Source organism: Scyliorhinus torazame, chromosome 7 (genome assembly GCF_047496885.1).
Source record: "Scyliorhinus torazame isolate Kashiwa2021f chromosome 7, sScyTor2.1, whole genome shotgun sequence".
In the NCBI taxonomy this organism is placed as follows: Eukaryota; Metazoa; Chordata; class Chondrichthyes; order Carcharhiniformes; family Scyliorhinidae; genus Scyliorhinus; species Scyliorhinus torazame.
Window position 1 is genome coordinate 198,210,751 of NC_092713.1, and position 26,099 is coordinate 198,236,849.

Sequence of the window (26,099 nt, forward strand, 5' to 3'; positions counted from 1 at the left end):
TGCTGGCTGGGGGACTTCTGCAGGGCCGAGGAGAGTAGCGGCCAAGAGGTGGGCTGTGGGGTCTGGGTGGACGGGCACAGAACACCATTGCCGCAGCTGGCAAGGCAGCCATGCAGCTGCGCATGCCGCTAAGAGCCCACTGTGACCATAGGGCCACAGGTCGTATGGGTGTTCCCACATGGCCACCCCTCTAGGTGCCCTCGGGCTCCAGCCGACCCATCAGCTGTATGGGCGCACACCAGCACAACCAGTGCCATCTTGTTGGCTGGGATGAATGCGTGTGGGGAGTGCAATGTGTGTATGTGGCTGCAGCTTGTCAGCCTCCCGAGTGTCAATCACAGACCTGGCGAATCCCCCACCATTTTTCATTGGAATCCATTGTGTTCCACTTGGTGCTAGTGCTAGCCCCTCCACAGTTGCTGAATTAATCCAAGCTCAGCACAAATTTGTCTGTCGTGAAAGTCCACGAGTTCTGCGTCAGCGTCAACACAGTCTCAGAAACCGAGGATTCCGCCTCCAATTTAGGGATAGTCTTGGTTGGATGAAATGTCTATACTTTTCTATTTAATGATTCAAAGCAAGCACAATAAACACCAGATGAAGATTAAAGTTTCCTCTAAACGATCACAACAACTGCCTTAAATATATCCCTCCTGACAGTTTTAGCCATTTTGACATTTTCAGCTTGTAATCCCAAGGAACTGGGTTGAACATAACAAACCCTCCTCATGTCAATTGTTCATATGCAGCAGAGAAAGGACACTTTCTGTTCATCAGACTGACCAATATTCTAGAGGTGAGTGAGCACTCTACTGTGATTCAGTGTGCTTCCAAAACTCAGGGCCTGGATTCTCCACCACCCACTGCCAGTAACGGAGTTCCCAATGCAGCAGAGAATCCAGCACCAGCCAAAAAACGGGATCAGCATCCGTTGCTCCAGTCCCCCACTGCCGCTTGACCCATTTGTATCCTATTAACGGGTTGGACACCAAATTCTCCACATCCACATGAATCTTCGTTCCTCTGGGCTAGGATTCATGTGGGTGAGAATTGATGCAGATATTTCCCAGCGTGGCGCACTTTGTGATGGGCCAAAGGAGTATCTCTTTAAGGGAGTTACCCACAAAGTCCATCGGAGAGACCCCTTCCCCCCCCAACAATGCAAATCCTGCCAATGGTTCCTCTAACTTCCTCTTTTTCTCTGCAGAAAGCACTTAATTGTCTTTGATGTGGTCCAAGAGCAGTCAATCATAGCTTTATATTTACAAACACTGCAGTTGGTTTCCCAGCTGACTACTTGAAATCCACACAGCCATTAAAAGGAAAATAAATTAAACAATCCAGACAGCTGCCTGTGTGTGGAATCTGTCAATCGCAGCCTAGTGAAATCAACTTCAAATAGATATGGATGAATGGCTTGCAGATCAAAGATCTGAGGGGGTTTAAAGCTAGCAGCTGTGTTTTTCTCTTTCTAGGAATTTACAGGTGCTGCTTTCTCTGCCTGAGCCAGGTGTGTTACACAGGTAAGTTTTAAAGCAGTGAATTATTTTGCACCACCTCTGCCTGGACTGCCCCCTAGTTTCCAGGCAGGGATCTCTCTTCTGGTGAGATCTCTGATGGGGGGGTTTCTCTTATAGGGTTTTTTTTGGTGGGGATCGCTCTCATGGGGGTCTCTGGTGCAGATCCCTGGGGGGAGAAAGGGGTCACCCTCGTACTGGGTGGGGGGTGGTGACCCAGACAATCCTGTGCTGGGGGGCACAATTGCGTTGTTGGCGGGGCTGAGGGAGTGGATGGAGAGGGCCCGGCTGCCGGACCTCAACATTGAGCCACCTGCTCAAAATGGGGCCCCTTTAGCGGGATTCGTGAGGGAATCCCTAACAAACCCCACCATGGATACATTTGCATGGCAAGGAATAGTGAATCCAAGGAGAACATAGCCTCCCAAACAGAGAATTCTTGCCCAGATTTTGCATCAATATACAGTATTAGCTAAATATGTCTCTTAGAAAGATTACTGATTTACCAAAAAAAAGTCAGGACCAGCTCAGTTCATTGTATTTGTGTTTACACCACTCAATGTCGCTCTTCTCACATTTTAGTGATCTCCTATTACCATCATATATACATAATGTGGAGATGCCGGCGTTGGACTGGGGTGAGGTCAGTAAGAAGTCTTACAACACCAGGTTAAAGTCCAACAGGTTTGTTTCGATGTCACTAGCTTTCGGCGCGCTGTCTTCAAACAACCGCGCAACCTCAAACGAACCATTGTTTGCAGCAAACTACCCAGCCTTCAGAGCAGTGACCACGTCACCACACAACCCTGCCATGGTAATCTCTGCAAGACGTGCCAGATCATCGACATGGATACCACCATTACACGTGAGAACACCACCCACCAGGTACGCGGTACATACTCGTGCGACTCGGCCAACATTGTCTACCTCATACGCTGCAGGAAAGGATGTCCCGAAGCGTGGTACATTGGCGAGACCATGCAGACGCTGCGACAACGAATGAACGGACATCGCGCAACAATCACCAGGCAGGAATGTTCCCTTCCAGTGGGGAACACTTCAGCAGTCAAGGGCATTCAGCCTCTGATCTCCGGGTAAGCGTTCTCCAAGGCGGCCTTCAGGTCGCGCAACAACGCAGAATCGCCGAGCAGAAGCTTATAGCCAAGTTCCGCACACATGAGTGCGGCCTCAACCGGGACCTGGGATTCATGTCGCATTACATTCATCCCCACCATCTGGCCTGCAAAATCCTACCAACTGTCCTGGCTTGACACAATTCACACCTCTTTAACCTGGGGTTACCCCATCTCTGGATCTGTAAAGATTTAATCACCTGCTAATGCTCGCATTCCAAGCATTGTTTGGCATCTTTGAATTTGTCTATATATGTGTTTCTGGAACAGACCTCTTCATTCACCTGAGGAAGGAGCAGCGCTCCGAAAGCTAGTGACATCGAAACAAACCTGTTGGACTTTTAACCTGGTATCATGTATACAATTGCTGCAAATATTAAAAACAACATTTATTTCACCCGTTACCATTAACAACTTCTATTGAGGATGACTTCCGGTAGCGGCAATAACCTGCTAGGTCACGCGAACGGCAGCTCCCGCCGGGATCGGTGTTCGGGCCGCTGAAAGGAGCGGCGGCGGCAATTAACAGGAGGGACCGGCGTGGGAACAGACGTGGGAGAGCCCCCCACCCCCCTCCCCCCCCCACCACCCCGCTGGTGCATGGCGAGGACCAGGAGCGGAGCTGGCAGACGCGCGAACCCGGGGAAGAAGGTCGAGAAGGTCCGGGAGGACAAAATGGCGGCCGGAGAAGATCGGGAGGTGTGGGCCCAGTGAGAACAGCAGGAGCTCCTTAAAAACTGCTTCATGGAGCTGAAAACGGAGATGCTGGCCTCCATGGAAAGAATTGTGGTGTCCCAGAAGGCGCAGGAGAAGGAGATCAAGGAGGTGAGGAGGAAGGTGGTGGAGAACGAGGACGTGATCCTGGGCCTGGCATGAGGCACTCCATAAGAGATGGCGGGAGAGGCTGGATGACTTTGAGTGCAGGTCTCGGAGCCACAATCTGCGGATCCTGGGCCTTCCTGAAGGAGTGGAGGGGGCGGACGCGAGCACGCATGTGGCCACAATGCTGGGGACGCTGATGGGCGCGGGGGCCTTCCCTCGGCCCTTGGAGCTGGATGGGGTGCACAGGGTTCTCGCCAGAAAGCCGAGGGTGAACGAGCCATCGAGGGTGATGGTGATACGGTTTCATCGTTTGACAGACCGGGAGCGAGTCCTGCAGTGGGCGAAGAAAGAGCGGAGCAGTAAATGGGAGAATGGCGAGATCCGAATTTACCAGGACCTGGGAGCTGAGCTGATGAGGAGGCGTGCAGGTTTTAACCGGGCGAAGGCAGTCCTCCACGGTATAGGGGTGAAGTTGGGCTCCTGCACCGGGCGAGAAGGTGGGTAACATACCAGGACAGGCACCACTATTTTGATACCCCAGATGAGGCGTGGTCGTTCATCAGGCATAGAAGCTGGACCTGAACTAAGGGACTGTTGTATGGGGGTGAAATGTGCGGGTGGGGAGGGACCGAGGGGAGGACGGCGGGCAAAGCATAAGTTTAAGGGCATGTCTGCCCTAGTTTGGTTGGGGGCTTTGTTGTTTGTTTTGCTAGTTTTCCAGGTGTTTTGTTTTCCAGGTGTTCGGTGCTAGGGGGCAGGAAACGCCCGGGACAGGCTGTCCGGCGCACAGAGAGGTCCCAGATGGCGCTTGCCCCTCTACCCTGCAGGGGAGGGGGGGGTAGGGTGGCCTGAAGAAGGCAACAAGTTATGGGTTGGTATATAGAGGTGGGAGCGGCCGGGGTCAGCATGGGTGAGCAGACTCACGGAAGCACAGTGGGGGGGGGGGGGAAGGGGTGCTGCTTTGCTGACTGAAGGGGAGCCAGGTGAGGGGTATGGATGGAGAGTCGGGTGGGGGGGCCGCCAGGGGGAGAGCTGGAGGAGGGAGGCGGGGGCACGCGGTTGGCCGAAAAAGGGAGATGGCTAGTCCACGTGGTTACCCCACCCCCCAACCAGGCTGATCACGTGGAACGTGAGGGACCTGAATGGGCCGGTCAAGAGGTCCCGCGTGTTCTCGCATTTGAAGGGGTTGAAGGCGGATGTGGCCATGTTCCACGAGACGCACTTAAAGCTCGCGGACCAGACGAGGCTAAGGAAAGGATGGGTGGGACAGTTGTTTGATTCGGGGTAAGACTCAAAGACCAGAGGAGTGGCCATTTTGGTCAGTAAACAAGTGGCGTTTGAGGCGGGGAGCATTGTGGCGGAGAAGGGGGGCAGGTATATAATGGTGAGTGGCAAGCTGCAGGGGGCCCGGGTGGTGTTAGTGAATGTATATGCCCCGAACTGGGACAATGCGGACTTTATGAGGCGCGTGTTGGGTAGGTTCCCGGACTTGAAGATAAGTCACCTGATTATGGGAGGGGACTTTAATCCGGTCTTGGATCCGAGCTTGGATCGTTCCAAGTCCAGAATGGAAAGAGGCCGGTGGCGGCCAGGGCCTTGTGGGAGTTCATGGGCCAGATGGGGGGAGTGAACTCCTGGAGGTTTACGCGGCCAAAGACGAAGGAGTTTTCCATTTTCTCCCATGTCCATAAAGTCTATTCGCGAATAGACTTCTTTGTGTTGAGTAGGGTGTTAATCCCGAGGGTGGAGGGAGTAGAATACTCGGCCATTGCCATCTCGGACCATGCCCCACACTGGGTGGGCCTGCGACTGGGGGAGGAACGGGGTCAGCGCCCTCTCTGGCGACTGGATGTGGGGCTGCTGGCGGACGAAGAGGTGTGCGGGCAGATAAGGAGGAGTATTGAGAATTATGTGGGAGCGAATTTCACAGGAGAGGTGACGGTGGCGGTGGTTTGGGAGGCTCTGAAGGCGGTCATTAGGGGAGAGTTAATCTCCATTAGGTCCCATAGAGAGAAGAAGGAGAGGGTGGAGAGGGAGAGACTGGTGGGAGAGATACGCCGGGTAGATAGGAGGTACGCGGAGGCCCCAGAGGGGGGGCTGTTGAACGAGCGCCGGAAATTACAGGCGGAGTTTGACTTGCTGTTCACGGGGAAGGTGGAGGCGCAGTTGAGGAAAGCGAAGGGGGCAGTTTATGAGTATGGGGAGAAGGTGAGTAGGATGCTGGCGAACCAGCTGCGCAGGAGGGAGGCAGCCAGAGAGATTGGGGGAGTGCGGGAAAGGGAAGGCAACATGGTGCTGAGCCCAGAGAGCGTCAATGAAGTCTTCAGGGTGTTCTACGGAAGGCTCTACGAGTCGGAACCCCGCCCCCCCCCCCCCCCCCCCTCCCCCGGGGAGGGGGAAGGGATGAGGCGGTTCATGGGCAAGTTGAGAGTCCCAAGAGTGGAAGCAGTGCGGGTGGAGGGACTGGGGGCCCCCGATTGGGTTGGAGGAGGTAGTCAGGGGGCTGGCAGGCATGCAGACGCGCAAGGCCCCGGGCCCGGACGGCTTCCCCGTCGAATTTTATTACAAGTTCTCGGAGCTGCTGAGCCCACTCCTGATGAGAACCTTCAATGAGGCAAAGGAGAAAGGGATCCTCCCTCCGACAATGTCGCAGGCATTGATCTCGCTTATCCTGAAGAAGGTGAAGGATCCGCTTCAGTGTGGGTCCTACAGGCCGATATCGCTCCTGAACGTTATTGCCAAGCTGTTGGCAAAAATTCAGGCCACCAGAATAGAGGACTGTGTCCCGGGAGTGATTGGGGAGGACCAGACGGGTTTTGTTAAGGGCAGGCAGCTGAACGCGAATGTGAGGAGGCTCTTGAATATTATCGTGATGCCCTCGGAAGGCGGGGGGGGGGTGGGGGGGATGGGGGCTGCTAGGCAGGTTTGGATTTGGGGAGGGATTTATAGGGTGGGTCAGGCTGCTGTATCAGGCCCCTGTAGCGAGTGTGTCCACAAACCGACTAAGGTCGGAATATTTCAGGCTGCACCCGGGGGACGAGGCGGGGGTTTCCCATCCCCGTTGCTGTTTGCCCTGGCAATTGAGCCGTTGGCCATTGCGCTCAGGACTTTGGGGGATTAGAGGAGGCTGGTGCGCGGAGCGGAGGAGCACCGGGTCTCTCTCTACGCGGATGACCTGCTGTTGTATATTTCGGACCCATTAAGAGGGGATGGGGGAGGTCATGCGGATCCTGGGGGACTTCGGGAGGTTCTCGGGGTATAAGTTGAACGTGGGAAGAGTGAGCTGTTCGTGGTCCACGGTAGGGGCCAGGAGGAGAGACTGAGGGAGCTCCCGCTCAGGATAGTGGAGAGGAGCTTTCGGTACTTGGGGATACAAGTGGCCAGGAACTGGAATGCCCTGCACAGGCTCAACTTAACCCGGCTAGTGGAGCAGATGGAGGGAGAGTTTAAAAGGTGGGATATGCTCCCGCTTTCCTTGGCGGTATGGGTGCAAACAGTGAAGATGACGGTTCTCCCCAGGTTCTTCTCCGTATTTCAGTGCCTCCACATTTTCATCCCAAAATCCTTCTTTAAGCGGGTGAATAGGATTGTGACGGGATTCGTGTGGGCGAATAAAACCCCGCGATTCAAAAGGGTATTCTTGGAGTGTAGCCAGATTTTTTTTTGGGGGGGGGGGCCCTGGCTCTGCCGAACTTCTGCAGTTATTACTTGGCGGCCAATGTGGCCATGATCAGGAAATGGATGATGGAGGAGTGGGCGGCGTGGGGGCGGTTGGAGGCGGCGTCGTGTAGAGGCACCAGTCTAGGGGTACTTCTTACAGCTCCGCTGCCGTTCTCACCGGCGCGATACACCACTAGTCCGGTGGTGATGGCGGCACTGGGGATCTGGGGGCAGTGGAGGAGACACAGGGGAGAGGAGGGGGCCTCAGTGTGGACCCCGATACGGAATAACCACAGATTTGCTCCGGGTATGTTGGATGGGGGATACCAAGGCTGGTATAGGGCAGGTATTAGGAGGATGGGGGAACCTGTTTATAGACGGGACTTTCCCTAGCATGCAGGCGCTGGAGGAGAGGTTCGGCCTACCCCCGGGGAATACGTTCAGGTACCTTCAGGTTCGGGACTTCCTCAGAAAACTGGTGGGGACATTCCCGCGGCTCCCCCCACGTAGGATCCAGGATAGGGTGGTGTCTGGCGTCTGGGTAGGGGAGGGGAGGGGAGGGTGTCGGACATATATCAGGAGCTGAAGGAGGTGGAGGAAGCCTCAGTGGGGGAGTTGAAGGATAAGTGGGAGGAGGAGCTGGACGAGGAGCTGGGTGAGGGCCTGTGGGCCGATGCCCTGGGCAGGGTGAACTCCTCCTCATCATGTGCCAGGCTCAGATTAATCCAGTTTAAGGTGGTGCATCGGGCGCATATAACGGCGGCGAGTAGGCGTTTTGGGGTGGAGGACAGGTGCCCGAGGTGTGCGGGGAGTCCGGCGAATCATGCCCATATGTTTTGGGCATGCCCGGCGCTTAAAGGATTCTGGCAGGGGTTTGCAAGGGTGATGTTTCGAGTTTTGGACACTCGGGTGAAGGCGAGCCCAGTGGTAGCGATATTTGGGGTGGCGGAGGTACCGGGAGTGCAGGAAGCGAAAGAGGCCGAGGTACTGGCCTTTGCCTCCCTGGTAGCCCGGAGACGGATTCTGTTAATGTGGAGGGACTCGAAACCCCCGAGTCTGGAGACCCGGGTTAGCGACATGGCGGGGTTCCTCAGCCTGGAGCGAATAAAGTTCGCCTTGAGAGGGTCCTTGATGGGGTCCTCCCGGCGGTGGCAACCTTTTCATTGACTTTCTAGGGGAGCAGTAAGTGTCAGCAGCAGCAGCATCCTGGGGGGGAGGGGGGGGGGGTCAGGTGGGGGTACTGTTAATACAATGGAGTTGGGCATGGAGACAAAACCCACCTTGTTCTGTTCAAAAAAAAAAATTCTGTTGTGTAAGTAGTTTCACTGTAAGCTTTGGGCTATGTTCATTGTTATTTTTTATTACTATCTGTATTTCCATTTTTGTTATGTAAAAACGCTCATTGGAAAAACTTTAATAAAACATTTATTTCAAAAAAAACTTCTATTGAGTTATGCCATCTACTCACTTCATTCAAATCATCCTCTGGCGTTGCTGGTGTCCTGTCTGTTCTGTAGGAGGCCAAGGAGGATGTTTCCGAATCCATTGATTCTTCATCAAATCCAAAACACGTTTCTACCACATGTCTCTGCGAGTGGAGGAGGAGAGAAAAGATTGACAATTCTCGAGGGATTCCATCTCTTACCCATCCCTCAGAACAAATGTCATAATAAGTGCCACTGGCCTCGATTCATATGAATTGTTCTGTCTTAGTTCCCAGAACTTTGAAATAATCACATTATTTTACACAGATACAGGGCTGACACCAAATGTGCTTCTCAGGTCTCATCACATGCTGTGGAATAATACATTGTTAGTCTAGTACACTGGCTTTAGTACATTAGTGATCGATGTGACATCCTGGATCATTAGGTACACATGCAGGTACACACGATAATAATATCATCCCAATTCTTTTAAAAATATATAATGTCAAGTGGTGATTTTGAAACATTTATATTTCAGGAACATTTTAATGACCTCAGAGGAGAATTATACATGGAAGGCACTTTCAACATTGTGAAACAAAGAAATGGAACTTGTGGCTCCTTCAAAGTAATACAAGGCCGGAATCTTCTGTGAAGTGACAATTGTCATAATATCCACTCATGTATATAATGAGATGCAGACAGACAGTGATTGACACACAGGGGGCGGGATTCTCCGACCCCCCACCGGGTTGGAGAATCGCCGGGGGCTGGCGTGAATCCCGCCCCCGCCGGTTGCCGAATTCTCCGGCACCGGATATTCGGCGAGGGTGGGAATCACGCCGTGCCGGTTGGCGGACCCCCCCCCCGGCGATTCTCCGGCCCGCGATGGGCCGAAGTCCCGCTGCTGGAATGCCTGTCCCGCCGGCGAGAATCAAACCACCTCTCTTACCGGCGGGACAAGGCGGCGCGGGCGGGCTCCAGGGTCCTGGGGGGGGCGCGGGGCGATCTGGCCCCGGGGGGGGGGGTGCCCCCACGGTGGCCTGGCCTGCGATCGGGGCCCACCGATCCGCGGGTGGGCCTGTGCCGTGGGGGCACTCTTTTCCTTCCGCCTTCGCCATGGTCTCCACTATGGCGGAGGCAGAAGAGGCCCCCTCCACTGCGCATGTGCGGGGATGCCGTGAGCGGCCGCTGACGCTCCCGCGCATGCGCCGCACGGCAAAGTAATTTCCGTGCCAGCTGGCGGGGTACCAAAGGCCTTTCCCGCCAGCTGGCGGGGCGAAAATCAGTCCGGCGCGGGCCTAGCCCCTCAAGGTGAGGGCTCGCCCCTCAAGATGCGGAGAATTCCACACCTTTGGGGCATCGCGATGCTGGACTGATTTGTGCCGTTTTGGACGCCGGTCGGCGGACATCGCGCCGATTGCGGAGAAGCCCGCCCAGGATAACCAATGAACACACAACACAAAACAACCAATCACCAGACAGGGCACCACCACTATAAAGCACACAGGGCATTAAGACTCTCCCTCTCTCTGCAGGACACAGCTACTGAGATAGTAAGAGTGCACAAGCCAGTGAGCACTATCACCATGAGGTAGAGAGTTAGTCTGGTCAAGCCAGTAGGAGGTTGTCAGTTAGATTGACAGAATGTCAACTCACAGCAGACTATGTACAGCAATCAGGAAGTTCAATAAAACAGTGTTGGACCATCTCCTGTGTCAGAAGCCTGTTTCTAGTTTCACTGCATCCAGTTGCATGTATGTTGAACCAACTTACTTAACACATCAACAATCACCATTGGATTGCCACTCTTCTCCTACTTTTTCATGAGAACAGGATACAGACTCGCACTTGGGGTAACAAAGACAAAATGGAGAACAAAATTCATGGTCTCATATTACTGAATTCAATGGTGAGTCCTGAAGGCTGCAGCGTGCTTAATTGGAAGATGATGGGTTGTTTATCAAGCTTGCAATGGGCTTCCCTAGAATATTGCAGTAGGCAGAGTTAAATATATGTGCATGAGAGTAAGGTGGTGAATTGAAATGGCAAGTGATTTGGAAGGTCAGGATCATACTTGTGTACCGAATGGAGGTGTTCCATTTGACAGTCATCCCGCCTGCATTTGGCCTCCCCAATGAAGAGGGCCTGGAATCTCCAGAGCTGCCTGCTAACCACAGGATTTGTGGTGACCCACTGAATCCCACATCAGGATTCACACAGGTGTCAAACCAGGAACAAATCTCCTGGCCCGCCCCGCTGACCATAACGGGCATCCCGCCCCGTGTCAGTGGGAACTTGCAAAGTGCTCATCAGCATTCATTCAAATTCAATTATCGGATTGGATGCCTGATTCAAGTGCCGCCTGTTTTGCTCCCCACCCCCACCCCTCAGCCGGGAGTCACGCTGGTGTGATTTGGTATTTAAAATGGGTTCCTGGCAGCTTGCAGTTCAGGGGATGGCAAGGGGGTGAGTATCTCCCTACAAATGCCTCCATGATTCCGAGGGGGTCCTTCATGGGAGGTGGGGGTCAAGGGGGCTTGTGCTGAGCTGGAGCGGCCCAGGTCAATGGTCTTTCCTGGGATGGGGGTAATTTGGCTGCCCTTCCCATCTGCAACTTTTAAACCCTTTAAACAGTCAGTATCTAGAAATTAAAGTTCTCCTCTAATGATTATAAACGTCGAGCCATGAATTGACAGCTCCTGTCCACATCAAAAGCAATTTTGGTGGGGTCTCCGATGTGGGGGGGTCTCTAATATGGGGGGTCTCCGATCTGGGGGGGAGGGGCTGAATGTACATTGTGGAAGCATTCCGATGGACTTTGGGGGCATCTATGTTAAATACTTAACGCTTTGGTCCATGGCGTGTTCCACTGCATCAGGGCCATGCTGGCAAATACTTGCACCAATCCACACCCATGTGAATCCAGGCCGACAGGGCCAGAGCATCACTGAGGTGTGGAGAATCTGGGTCCAGCTCATTACTTGGATCCAAATGTGTTCAAATGATCCATTTGCATCCTCCTGCTGGCGTGGGCACGAACCTCGATGTGGCCACAAGCATCACAATGGGTGCCAATCCCATTTTTTTCTTGATGTGAGATTCCCCACCACATCAAGAACTCCGGTGGCGGGAGATGGGAGAATCCTGGCCCTGATGTGTATATTGGGCAGGACTTTGGGTTTTAAATCAGGGCCCAGATGTCAGGGTCAAATTGGGATCACAATCCTGCACTATGTGTGAAACAACCATCTGGGGTCATACCTCCCATTACGCCTTAATTGACTTTAATTTCCCCTTAATTACCTACTCACCATCTCTAGGAAAACAACCCAGAGGCAAACCAACACATCAGTTGGAGGTGCTACGTTTTGCACTTACCCACCTCCACACTGGTCAGTGGGAACTTGCAAAGTGCTCATCAGCTAATGTGCGGTTGAAAATTCAGCCCCTTTCTGCATGAATGTCCATGAACTTGTTGCAGCTACAGGGAAACATGCAATTGTCCATATCATTAATCGAAACATTCCCCCATCCTTTTTATTTCCTGTGAACCTACATCTTTGAACAAATTTTGGAGGGGGAGTGAGTGGGAGAATAAGGCTTTATACATTTCCTGGGTGAGAATTGAATTGGATAAAAGCAAATTACTGCAGATGCTGGAATCTGAATCTTGATTTGAGCCAATATAACATGCTTCAGGAATTTTAAAAATAACCCTGAACACTGTCACCCAGTATTGGTTACCTTGATATGCTTTGAACTTCGTTTGTGTCTCTTGCGACGAAGCAGTCGTTCTCGGTCCTAAGAATAGGGAGATTCAAAAGGCTGAAATTGGGTGCGTTACAGAAAACCCCACGTCATTCCATAAAAGAAAGATAAATCAATAGTTTCATCACATGGGACCTCCTCCCACTTTGAACAATTCATTCATCATACAGTGAATTCCATATATAGTGCAATGTTCTGTTTATGCAGAAATAAAAATGACTTACATAGTCTATATGCACATACGTGGCCTTTTCAAATGTTGCACGACAAGTTAGTAAAAATACATTTCTGCCTTTTAACCATTGCTACACTTATGGCTGCTCAGGATGCAAGCTCACTCTGCAGTGACTAAGCCTGAAGGTGCAAATCTAATTAATTTCCACACAGAAATTTTCAAGTCAGCCAGATTTTAAAATGTCAAAAATATACATGCCTTCAGTAATCTTCCTAATTGCTCCACAGTATTGATTCCTACTTAATACAAAGGTCGATTCGGTTTTCGTAACAACATGCAGCACTTTTTACACTTGGTCATAGCCCCACTACACTGCAAAGAGTGCTGCATCTCTTGCCTCCAATCAGTGCAAGCAGCCCTTCCCTTGAAATAGAAAAGCTATTTTTACCATTCAAAATACCGAGAGTCGTCCTTAAAATTAAAGCAGTTAGATAGAATTGTTCAGAATTTTCCAATTGTTCAAATTTAAGATGTGTGCCAACCAAAAAGACCTTTTCACAAATACATGGACGGAAATCTCCGGCTTTTGGAATTCTCTGTAACTCCCGGCAGCGCACCGCAGCCCGCGAGTTTCCCAGCGGCGTGGGGTGACTTCAACGTGAAAATCCATTGATGAGCACTGGGAAGGGAGAATCCCACCGCCCGTGAACAGCACTCCTCCGAGAAACACGCAGCTAGGGAACTGGAGAACCCCTCCCATGACTGATGGGTTGGGTGCTCTGGATCCGTGGAACACATACAGGCCACCAACACTTAAAATAGTGCAACACTATTTTATTAAGTTAGAAACTGTTGAACATACTTTCAATGTGGGTTAACATGATGTTAGATTAAACTAAAGACCTATGCCTGTCCTAACCAGTCTATGCACAGCACATGGTGAAGATCTGTGCTGTAAGCTGTAAGCTCTGTCCTTCTGAGAAGCTGCATCCCGAATGAGCTGGTATAACTGGTGATTGTCTGCGGTGTTATGTGTGTTGATTGGTCTTGCTGTGTGTCCATCAGTGTGTGTGTCTGCACCATGATATACTGGTGTATATTATGACAATGACCTACTTTCCCTTTCTGTCACAACAAGTATGGATCTTCATTCCTGCAGAACATCCACCCATCTCAAACCTGGATCCCTCAACTGCCTATTTCTGAAGATCATAATTATTTATGAAATGAAAGTTGCAATAGTCCTCAACGACAATTGGCTGCTCTCCGTTTTTGAGAGGGAGCTGACTCGTGGTGATTTAACCTGAGGGTCACCACACCTCAGGCAAGGGGCAAAGTTGAGAAGGATACAGAGAAGGTTCTCGATAACCTCAGCCGATAAAGGAATTGAACCCACGCTGTTGGTGGTCACTCCACATCACATACCAGCCGTCTAACCAACTGAGCTAACCAATCACCGGTTACATAGTGAGGGTGTTACCAAGACTTGCAGTTTGTGCACTTGCCTCAGTTTAGGGGTGGTGGAGGTGGGAGAGTGACGGAATTATTATTGAGCTGCTGCTGACGGCTGAGTGTGGGGAAAAAATGTAATTACCGACTTCTGAGTTTTCAAAATTTTGGTTCTGAAGGTTTAATGTTGACATCCACCTCATCTTCCAAAGCTCCCCATACCCAGAACTGCTAGGGTTAAAACATCACAAAACACACTGCAAGATATCAGCTCATCATTTGCTCCTATATTTGGGCAGACATATTGGACACAAGACCGCCAATTCCATCAAGAAATTTAGAAGTCAGCTCAAGTAGTGGAAGTTTTAAAGGCTTTAATATACAAATATGCAAATTAGGAGCAGAAATAGGCTAGTCGGCCCCTCAACTCTGCACCAACATTCACCAAGGTCACAGCTGATCGGATTGTGGCCTCAGCTCCAGATTCTGCCTCCCCCAATAACCCTCAACTCCCTTGTTAGTCAAGAATCCATTTATCTCTGTCTTAAAAACATTCAACGATCCTGCCTCCACCGTTCTCTGGGGAAGGGTGTTCCAAAGACTGTCTGAGAGAAAACATTTCTTCTCATCGCTGCCATAAATGGAAGACCCCTTATTATTAAATTGTGCCCCTAGTTCTAGTCTCTCCCACAAGGGGAAACATACTTGCAGAGTCCACCCTGCCAAGTTGGAAAATTGTGCTTCTTGACAGCGGAGGTGGCCCACCATTGGCCCGCCGCTATCAATAGCATTTCCCATTAATTCCATCCCACCCCATCGGGAAATCCGTGGCAGGGGTGCGCCACAGCATCAGAAGATCCCGCCAGTGTGAAGATCCGGAAGATCTCACCTTTTATTCTTTATATTTAAAGCATAGATATCAGGATAAAGCAATAACATTTCACTCTATTCTAATAACAAGTCACTGGGGAGTGTGCTGTACTCATGTTTACACAGCAAGTACATGGAATGAAAATCCCTTCAAGATTTTGAGGTCGTTGAAAATATTTATTGCAGCGATTAATAAATGTCCTTTGATTTACATTTGTGTTTTAGAATTGTGGCCATCTAAAATGGCCGCCCGCAAAGGATAATGGGAATTGTGGTCAGGTTGGGACACAGACGCTACACAGCCCCTGTGTATTGTGCAGAGTGAATCCAGACCTAACTGAAACTCACATCTGCTAAAGGTCAATCACCAATTTCCCCAGGACAATGGGACACAGATTGAAACATAGCAGCAGTAACAGACTCGAGGGCGCCTATTTACCTTATTTGGGAGTGCATACGTGCCTTGGACAATAGCAGCTAGGACCCGCCCAGTCATTGAGGTACCCGCCCCTAATTGGGCAGAATCAATTAGGGTGATCAAAACCCTATCGATCCCTAGTTGGGACCGCCCAAAAGAGCGCAAAAGATCAGAGGATAAGAAGAACTGCGCAACCAATATTCTGTCTCTTTTGGGACCGGCCTCTGCCTCACGAACTGCAGCACGTTGACCAGCCAAGTTCAAGGACCCACGATCACTACCCGAAGGACAAGCTACAGCCTTGACGGACCTGACGACTTCCAGCCGCTGCACGTGGGGACTCAGATAAAGATATCTAACCTGCACAGAGCCGGTCACTTGAAAGTTAAGTAAAGGTCATTTAAGTTGTTAGGTATAGTTTAATGTGTAGCTGCGCATAGATTATTACGCATAGAACCAAGTCTATGTTTAATAATAAACAATAATTAAACTAATATACTGGCTGTGTGGTCATTTGACCAATACACGGAACATACTCGTGTCTGGAGGTTCTTATTAATAAAGATAAAAGAGCAACAGAATCATCTATTGAGGTGTATAATATGTTTACCTCAACTTCTTTAAATATGTTATATGTATCAGTTGAAGCAATAGTTCTTCTCCATATGATGTGGGAAAATGCAAATTCCATGAACTGCTCTAAGTGCTAAGGAGGGAGGAACTGGCTGAGATCCCGAGGGTTTTCCTGAGCAGTGGAAATTTGCGTCACTGCTGAGTAACTACCAGCTGACAAAAAGGTTGGCACTGGTGTACGTAAGCTGCGTAGGCAGAGATGTGGCACGCAACAAGGCCAGGAAGAGAGCTGAGGATGTTCATTCTGCACTGGTGGGTAGATGCTCTAAGCAACAAAGGAATGATGGTGCACTATAATAACATCACAAGTGACTGCAAGATTCAGAGGACTCACCCTCGTCAGGTCATCAATGATGTTCTGTTGTTCAAGAACCTGAAGCTTTAGAAATTCTACTTCTTGTTCTTCATGAGCTTGGTCGAGATCATTTAAGGAGCGCAATTTCTTCAGGGGTGGGTGACAGCTAACTTTCTCTTTCTGCAGACAGAGAGAAACATTTTAAAAAGGCACGAGTAAAAATAAATAAGGCAGTGACATGTGATCCTTTGGGAAGCTAGCTTTGTCCTTCTTCGGGGAAATGGCAATGCTTTATTGCTTGGCCAGCAATCAGAATGTAATTACAGACCACACTGCATCATCACAACAACTTATATTCCACTCAGACTGGATACTACTTTAAGAAACCAAAATCTAAAGTGCTATGTTCCATTTACTATACATTCCCCACCAATTTTGTTTCTTATGCTTTAGTTTACAACTCTCCAGCTTCTCCCCACAACTGTGACTCACAATATTTCTTAGCCACTGCTGATGCCGCCTTAACTGGTGGCTTGTAGATATATGATAGGTTTTCTGAAATGATTTGCTTTCCCATTTTCCTTCTTTTCCTCGGAGAGCAGTTGCTTTCTGTTTGAAACCATATTCTACCTCACCTCCACACAGAAACAGCGAATTGGGGCAGGAGGAGACCATTCGGCCCTTCGAGCCTGCGTCGCCATTTAATATGATCATAGCTGATCATCTAATTCAATAGCCTGACCCCGCCTTCCCTCATCACCTTTGATCCCCTTAACCCCAAGTGCTATATCTAGCTGCTTCTTGAAAACATACAATCTTTGGCCTCAACTGGTTTTTGTGGTCGTGAAATCCACAAGTCGATTACTCTGTGGGTGAAGAAATGGCTGCTCACCTCAGTCTGAAATGGTCTATCCCGTATCCTCAAACTGTCTCCCCTGCTAAATTGGTGGCCAACTTTATGGTAGCACATTTGAAGTGACCCATGGTACAGAATCTAATAGCCTGTCTCAGCTTCTACTGCGTAATCCTTGCAACATTTCAGTGCTGCTGTAGAAGCTCAGATGGAGGTTATAGTTGTTGCCATGAAGACTTAGACACACCGTGGCTGCATATCTCAGTCCACAAACGGGCTTGCAGGCTCTCACAGCAGTTCAGCAATCTGTGCCCTAGTAGATGATGATGATGGCTAAGGCACCAGCTAGGAGAGTGGCAATGGCTCCCTGGAGCACAAACCTGCTGTCCTTTCTCATGATGGTTCGGCACTATTGCCAATCCACCAGTGTCCTTGTTGTTGCCTGGCAGCTAGCCAGCCCAGACTGCTGCCACCTATGTCAAGTGGTGCAGTTTGAAGAGAGCCCTCAAACCATAAAGCTACACATGGTTGGCTTGCAAGGTCATCTACAGCCTTCCGCATTGAAAGTCTTCTACCAGTCATGCTATAGTCACTGGGGTGGCACTGCAGAGGAGCACGAGGACAAGCACATCCATATGACTGTTACTCAGACAATAAGGCCCATTGCTGTTTGTATGATTGGATGTGTTATTGGATAAAGATGTTTTATGAAGGTTTCCATTTGTGACTTTTAGTAGTGAATGTTGACTAAGGGGACATTGTAGTGGGGAGTCTGAAATGGATGCCACAATGGGGAATAGCGGGGGTCCATGCTGCCATAGTGGTGTTTCTTTATGTGAAGTGGAGCCTCACGCTCTCTTACTGGGTCCAGCTGAATGGGGTTCACGTTGTCCGATGTCGGTCTCCTCCTTTTCCTTCTCCTCGTCCTGAGATGGGCTTCAGATGTGAGGAGATAATGGATGTGCCTCTTCAGAATGACCAGGTTGTGGAGTATGCAGCTGACCATTACGAACTGAGAGGCCCTCTTTGGCCTGCACTGCAAAGATCCCTCCCAGCAGCTTTGGCAATATAAGCATTGCCAGAAGCCAACTGTTATGCATGACTCTGCAGCTTTCATCATATCCCTGCTCTATAAAGTGGTGGGATGGATGAAGGGGGTAAGCAGTCACCTGTAGAGAAAGAAGTCCTTGTACCCAAGCAGTCAGCTCTGGGTATTCTTCGAGGCCTAAGCATGGTGGATAGGGCAGAAACATTATGGCTGCTGGGATAGTGGGCATTCACTACGATGAAGGTCTGGGTGCATATGTACATAGATCATTGGAGATGGCAGGACAGGTGGAGAGAGTAGTGAATAAAGCATACAGTATCCTGGGCTTTATTAATAGGGGCATAGAGTACAAGAGCAAGGAGATTATGTTGAACTTATATAAAACATCACTTAGACCTCAGCTGGAGTATTGTGTACAGTTTTGAGCACCACACCATCGGAAGCTTTGGAGAAAATGCAGAAGAAGTTTATAAGGATGGTTCTAGGTATGAAAACTTCAATTATGTAGAGAGATTGGGGAGGTTGGGGCTGTTCTCCTTGGAGAGGAGAAGACTAAGAGGATATTTGATAGGTGTTCAAAATCATGAGTGCGCTAGACAGAGTAGATAGGGAGCAACAGTTCCACTCCTAAAAACATTGAGAATAAATGAGCACAGATTTAAAGTGATTTGCAAAAGCAAAAAAAGCTTTTTCACACAGCGAGTGGTTGGGGTCTGGAACGCAATGCCTGGAAGTGTGATGGAGGCAGATCCAATCGATGTATTCAAGAGGGCATTAGGTGATTATTTGAATCAAAATAATGTGCAGGGTATGGGGGAAAAGGCAGGGAAATAGAACTAAGTCATAACGGTCAGTTGGAGAGCTGGTACAGACACAATGGACCAAATGTCCTTGATTTGCGCTGTAACAATTCTGTGATTCTGCGATATGGGCGTGCATGGCTGCACACTCATTGCACACTTCTGGAGCACTCAAAGTTCCTGTAACCCTTCCCCGTGAAAAGGTGAAGATGTGCAGAGCTACATACATGCAGTCGACGGTGCCCTGATAATTGTAACCTGCTCGGTGCACCATTTAATGCAGGTGTGGTCCTCCTTTATGTATGACAGCTCCTGATGAAGCAGTAAGGACTTTACTGCAATTTTAATGTAGACCTGAACAGGGAGGTTATTGTAGTATTTCAAACTGCTTGGGAGAAGATCGGCCGCTGGAGATAATGAATATTCCACAACCCCTCGAGAGAACCAGCCCCCCGAGAGAATCAGGCTTCCCAAAGAAGATCAGCCCACAGAGAGGATCAGGTCCCCTGCCAGACAGGGTCAACTTGCACACCTCAAACCCTGGGCAAGTTCAGCGACAACATCCCTAGATTGTGACGTTTCGCCTCCATTTTAAACCCCTTTTTAAAATATCCCATAAATGTATTGCCTCAATGCAAACCTCACCCCTCCCACTCTAGGCCATCCGCCTTTTGTTCAGAAAAGTAGCTACTTTTTGTTCCAATCTCGCACAGTTCGGACACATTCTCCCTCCCTTCAGTTCTGACAAAGAGCCAAAGGACTGGAAACATTAAATATGCTTTCTCTCCTCCAGATGCTGCCATACCTGCTGAGTTATTTCAGCATCCTCTGTTCATGTCGTTTTTTCACTGCTTCCACAACTTGAATGGTTGGGCAGCGGAACAACAGGATGTAAATGAGGTCCAGCAGTTGAATTAGCTGGCTCCCATGTCTGTACTGATTTTCTATCTCCTCTCATCACACACCTAACCTAGACACATCTGGGGCTAACATCAGGACACATCTGGTGACTTTTTGTAAAACTGGAATACATCAACTGATTTCATTAACTCTGAACAAATCTAAGCAGAAGGTAATGGGGATAGCCTAATGAAATTTGAATTTGATTTTACACAAGGAATACGGAGAAACAAAAATATGCCATACTCGGAATTTACCATTTCAATATTTTCTCTGGTGAGTGCTTTGAGTTTTTCCTCCATGCGTTGCAAAGACTGAGTTAAGTCATCGTTTCTCTTCGACAGGCACTTGTTCTTCTCCAGCAGAGGTTTATATTGTTTCTCAGTTTCACGAATTCGCTTCAGCTGGGAACATAAGTTCAAAATTAATTTTGTTTGACCTCATGTCTCTTTACCGACGCACAAATGGTTGGTGTCCTCGGGCATTACTCAGTTCTCATTGTTCAATGGTGTTGACTAGAAACCCCCTTGGGTCCATTCAGTCAATAATAATATGTTATAAAGATTGTTCAAATTCAGTCAATATACTGTAATTCAATTTAAAATCTATTCTTCTGTGCGGTGTTAAGAACAACACTGGAAGTAACTGAATAATCTTTGAGTTTGCGCTTAAAACTGAACTGAACATTGTGCTCAATAGAGGTATTGTTTACAAGGCCCATGATGGGGGGCAAACATTCGGGAGCATTTTTTTAAACTGTGGGGGAAATGTCAAACATCACCAATGAGTCAACCATGCACTTATTTTCACCTTATGGAGCCATGTGGGAGTGAGCTTGAGAAAGTTCAGAATTGATGGGACCATGAACATAGAACATTACAGCGCAGTACAGGCCCTTCGGCCCTCGATGTTGCGCCGACCTGTGAAGGGTTATTGTTGTGCACCAACAAAGGGATTAAGAGATATGGGGGAAGGCGGGAGCAGAGTATTGAATTTGATGATCAGCTGTGATCATAATTTATGGCGGAGCAGGCTCGAAGGGCCGAATGACGTACTCAGCTTCTATTTTCTATGTCTGTTGTACACGCTTCAAATGGATTAGTCAGGAACCCCACCCTATGTCTTTCAAAATGCACTGCAATTTACTCCTTAATAATCGATTCTAATATTTTTACAATAACTGAAGTTAAACTAATTCGCTTGTAGTTTCCTGCATTTTGCCTCCTTCCCTTTTTGAACAAGGGTTCCACATTGGCAGTTTTTCAATCTTTGGCAAAGTTCCAGAATCCAAATAATTTTGGATAATGACTACCAATGTATCCACAATCTCTGTAGCTACATCCTTTAAGATCCTGAGGTGCAAACCATCACGTCCAGGGACCTTGTCCACCTTTAACCCCATTAGTTTGCCTAAAACTAATTCTCTGATGATGGTGACTGTATTTAATTCCTCCCCTGTATTTCTTTTACTATTTCTGGGATGCTTCTAGTATCTCATACAGTAAAGACCAATGTAAAATATCTACTTAACTCCTCTGTCATTTCTTTGTTCCCTGTAATTGCTTCCCCAGTTTCATTGTCTAAGGGCCCAATGCTTTCTTTTACTCCTCTCTTCCTTTTTAATGTACTTAAAACAGCTCTTACCATCTGTGTTTATGTTTCTCGCTAGCTTGCTCTCATAGTTTAGTTTCTTCTTGCCGAGTTCTCTCTCTCACCTAAGTATAACAGCAGCTCCCACCTCTGATTTTCCAAGTCTGGAGTGTCTCCTACTGACCCTCAAACCTGGGGAACTCATGCACCCTGGGCGATTAATTCATCAATTGGTCAATAATTGCCTCAGAGGTTGACATGATGTGGCCTGAAAATTAATCCTGACCCCAGAAAAAAATCCCCAGTCCACAATTTCTGTCCAAATGCTTCATCATTCATGGGACTTACCTCTACGCATTTCAAATTTCATCCCTAATGTTTGACTCAAAATCTTCATCAGCAATGAATAAAGCAACTGAACATTTGACCACATTTCCAACCAGGAATCATACTATAAACTAGTGCAACTAGTACACTAATTACCAATCTCACTGAGGCTCATTTGCAAGCTAGAGTAAGAGACAACCTTGCAAATTACCGAAAGGCAAAAGAAAGACTTGGGAAGACTGGGAGTAATCAGCCCACGGGATAGTTTGCCAATGCAGATCTCAGGATGGGTTACACCAGCTTCGCCTAATGCCTGCAGAGACCCTGATTGACGGCTCCCATTTCAGTAAGAAAAATGACGTTCTGCACAAATAATATGTTCCAGTGAGGTTATTTAAGCAAGAAGTGCTCCAGTTAGAATTTTTTTATCCTCTAATGAGGCATTGCAGAAATGGAACCATATGACCAATGTCAGAAAAAACGCTTATCCCCCGAGTATCTGAGCCATTCAGACATGCAAGGTCCTAGGTTCAATTGCTTGTTTCTACTAAATTAGCTGGTCTCTGATAAGCTACAATTGGTCTAAGTATCTGCTGAACAAGCGGTGGTAATAATGTAAATCATGATTCTCACTACTAATGGCCATCACATAATCTAAGTTGACAGTTCAATGCAGTGTGGGAGGATTGCCAGATATGCTGACCTTTGGATGAGACGGTAAAATGTCTGGCGCAGGAGCAAACAAGGCTGGGATGTTTTTTTCTGATGGAACAGCTTGCTGAAACCCTGCGTTGAATTTGCTTCCGGGGCAGGTTTCGCTGCTAGAGGAAGGTCGGGTTCGGTTTCTCACTTACCAACAAATAAATAAATAAACCACTTACCAATTCGTTCCTCTCATCTACTAGCAACGTATTTCTATCCTCGAGTTTCCGAATTGTTGAGTTGAGGTCTGCAATCTTGCGCTGGTTTCTCCGGAGGTCCTGTGTGCAAGAATGTAAAGCTATAATAACACGGTGTAATGTGAAGAGATAGGGGCTGCTGCTCAGGAAACGCTAATAAAAACAACCTCTGCTCATTCATGACCGGTTACTGTTCATTCAATTTTTCTGAATCGGGAACAACAACTAAACGTGGAAAACAAAATGAAAAATTTGTCCAAGAATGAAAACAAGGAATAATTTTTTTGCTTGATGTTGTCAATGCTATATATAGTTCAGCACATAATGTTTTTAATTTCTAATTGATAGGCTCTAGACATGGTCAAATTCAGTCGATGGGATCTCTGTTATCCATCCAAAAAGAAAACATTTTATTTGTCTATATTTGCTAGGGAGGGAAATATCATAGAACCATAGAATTTTTACAGTGCAGAAGGAGGCCATTCAGCCCATGGAGTCTGCACCAACCCTCTGAAAGAGCGCCCTACCCAGACCCACTCCCCCACCCTATTTCTGAAACCCCGCCTAACCCAAGGGCTAATTTTATCATGGTCAATCCACCTAACCTGCACGTCTTTGGACAGTGGAAGGAAACCGTAGCACCCAGAGGAAACCCACGCAGACATAGGGAGAATGTGCAAACTCCACACAGACAGTCGCCCAAGGCTGGAATTGAACCCGGGTCCCTGGTGAGGCAGCAGTGCTAACCACTGTGCCACCATGTCACCCATCATGCTGTGTAAACACTAAACTCTGGTATGATAAATATTGGTGTCATCTAATTTTCTGAGTGTAACGTAGAGGGACCAATGAAATAAATGTCAATCTGCAACAATTATTTGTGAACAGAACCTCGGGAACTAATGCTGCATCTTCATATACTGCAGAAGTCTATTGGCTAGTTTCTGTGTTAAATCTTTCACTTGGCTAGATATTTGTTGCACCTGGGTCAAAAAGAAACAAATATTTGGAAAAAAATCTCTGAGAAAAACAACATTATTGGGAATCTCAAAATCATAACTAATGTATATTTGATACACATTCAGTTCTGGTGGAAGGAACATGCCTGTCTACAGTACCTTTCAAATCTTCAAGCACAACATACTCTCAAAGTGCACCCACTCGGAGCAGTCACCAGAGTGCAAGAGATTGTTCTAATTTTTTCATTGCTATGCATGCAGTTTGACAGGCAACTTGTGCCCAACAAGTAGCAAATGAATAAAAAGCTTCACAATGCATCTTTTGGTGATGTTGATTGAGGTAGGATTGCAGGTCAGGACACAGGAAGAACCTCACTTGCATTTCTTTGAATAGTGCCATGGGAAATGTCTAAGTCGGCAAACAGAGCTCCATTTTAAAATCTCATCCAAAGGTTAGCACGTCAAACAAGGCAGTTTCCCTTCCTTCCATACTACACTGATCTGTCCATCTAGATTATGAGTTTAAATCCACAACTCAGGGATAACAGTACTACAAACTGAATTAATAGAAAACTGTGTATATTAAATTGTGGTATTCCACATCCACTGACTTCCACAAATGGTTAGGTTCTCCCTATTTCACAATTTGAGCACATAGTCTAGATTGACGTTCCAGTGAAGTAGCGTAGGAGGGCTGCATTGTTGAGAATGGCGTTGTTTGAGTAAGCAATAGCCTGTGTCCCATGTCGAGTAGACATTAAAGACTTACTTGTTCTGATCACAAGAGGAAATTCTCCAGTATCCTGGTCAACTTCCCAACCTCTCCCAAGGCTACCAAAAGCAGATTAATTCGAGATTCAGTTCTTTATAATTCGTGGAATCCTGTTGAGTACTATCAACGACCACAATCCCTCGAAATCAAGGATAACGTACGTCAGGCTTGGTGAGTCTTCGGGTGATTGCGGAGACCAATTCTGGATCCACAAGTTCTTTCGCAGTGGGGGCATATTATTGCATGGGGAGTGGAATTCATAGCCCCAGGTTGGCTTCCCTCTCCTTCCTCTGCCGCTACCGTTCTGCCTCACTGTCAAGTCGCAGAGCCTCGAAGCGGCTTGCACCTTGATGGACCAGGTGAAGCCATGTCAAGCAGTCCATTGCCTCCCCGTCAGTGGTATTCATGCCTCTGTGCTTTAGGGTGACCTTGAGAGTATCCCTATACCTTTTCCTTTGTCCGCCCTTAGAGCATTGGCCAATGACCTGTTGAGTGCACAATGACTGTTGCATGCATAAGTGGCTGCACTTCAAAGCCTTTTATGGTGTACAGAACATTGAGAAGGCGTTAAACAAAAGCAAACTTTTCTTTCCTAAACAGTAGTTACTTTACTCAAAACCTTTGATATGTCTGTGCTGCTTACCGGACTGCCTGGGCGATCTGTGCCCGGGACCTCTCGCTTCGGGCTGCTAACACCCATGTTGCATTCTGCTTCCTTCACCAGGAACAGTTGTTCATCGAGAGCCTCCTTCTGGAGTTGAAGCTTCTGTGCATAACCTGATTGCACCTCCAACTCTTTTTCCAGGGAAAAGATTGTGCGATCTTTAGCTTTAATCTCATCCATCTTGAAATACAAAGCAAAGTAAACAAGTGGTAAATACCAGTGTGAGTACAGAATCTCCCTCTGACATCCTCTCTATCGCCCAAATTGAGGTATTGCATTGGTAATTTACCTCAGCAAGTAAATTCAACACAACTTTTTTGAGGATTTAATTGTGAACAAGCTGCCCATTCCTGTCCAAGTTACATTTGCTTTATCAACAGAGGCAGCTTTTATTCCAAGTTTGCTCTTTTTAAGTTTTCCTTGCTAGACCACACAATCTATTTGCACTGTCAGTGTAGAGGTTTGCCTCAGAACATACAGAAGAATCCATCAGTACATTTGGGTTGTTGATATGACTGTATTTCCTGGGACAATATGTTGCCTGTTCATCCACAGGAGCTAGGGTTTGGCAGGGTGGGTAGCATTTCAAGGGTCCCATAAGTTGGATCATTGCTTTGAAGGGGTTAATGGGATGGATCTTTTGTTACTGCCTGGTAACAATCTAGTCTTTTTCAGGTCTGGTCTGTAGTTGTGGGGGTATCTGGGTCTTGGAAGTGACCAGAAAAAGGTCTGGTGCCTCTTAACTTTCAGGCAGAGTGTGTACCATATTTATTCTGACTGACATATGGAACTATGCTCTCCTTTATAATAGAGAAATGCATCTTTTTCATGTATGGGTAGGTCTACCAAGCAACAGTCGAACAAGGGGACTACTCCAGAATATAACATAAAGCCTAAATCTTTCCAAGAGTAACCCATAAGGAAATGTGGAAGTTGTGAAGTACCTGTGAAGTTTATTGTGCCAGCACATTACTTATTGAAAAAATATCTCTCATTCTATCATCAGAATTCCACTTAAGAGTACATTGGGTGGCAGGAAGTTCAGCAGGGTTTCAGACACAGGTCTTTCACTTGAATCAAGACTAAATTTAAATAATAGAATTCCTACAGTGTAGAA

General features: G+C 48.0%; 1 protein-coding gene across 2 annotated transcripts in view; it reads right to left on the reverse strand.

Annotated features, from left to right (window-relative positions):
• Window positions 1–26,099, reverse strand: part of LOC140426776 (janus kinase and microtubule-interacting protein 2-like) — a 388,630-nt gene that overhangs the window by 121,215 nt on the left and 241,316 nt on the right. For both annotated transcript variants that reach the window (XM_072511933.1, XM_072511934.1), the window contains exons 5-10: window positions 24,962–25,162; window positions 22,570–22,668; window positions 20,029–20,175; window positions 16,210–16,350; window positions 12,307–12,363; window positions 8,601–8,720 (exon numbers count right to left, since the gene is read on the reverse strand). In XM_072511933.1, coding sequence (XP_072368034.1) covers window positions 8,601–8,720; window positions 12,307–12,363; window positions 16,210–16,350; window positions 20,029–20,175; window positions 22,570–22,668; window positions 24,962–25,162 — 765 coding nt within the window. The remainder of the gene's footprint in view (window positions 1–8,600; window positions 8,721–12,306; window positions 12,364–16,209; window positions 16,351–20,028; window positions 20,176–22,569; window positions 22,669–24,961; window positions 25,163–26,099) is intronic.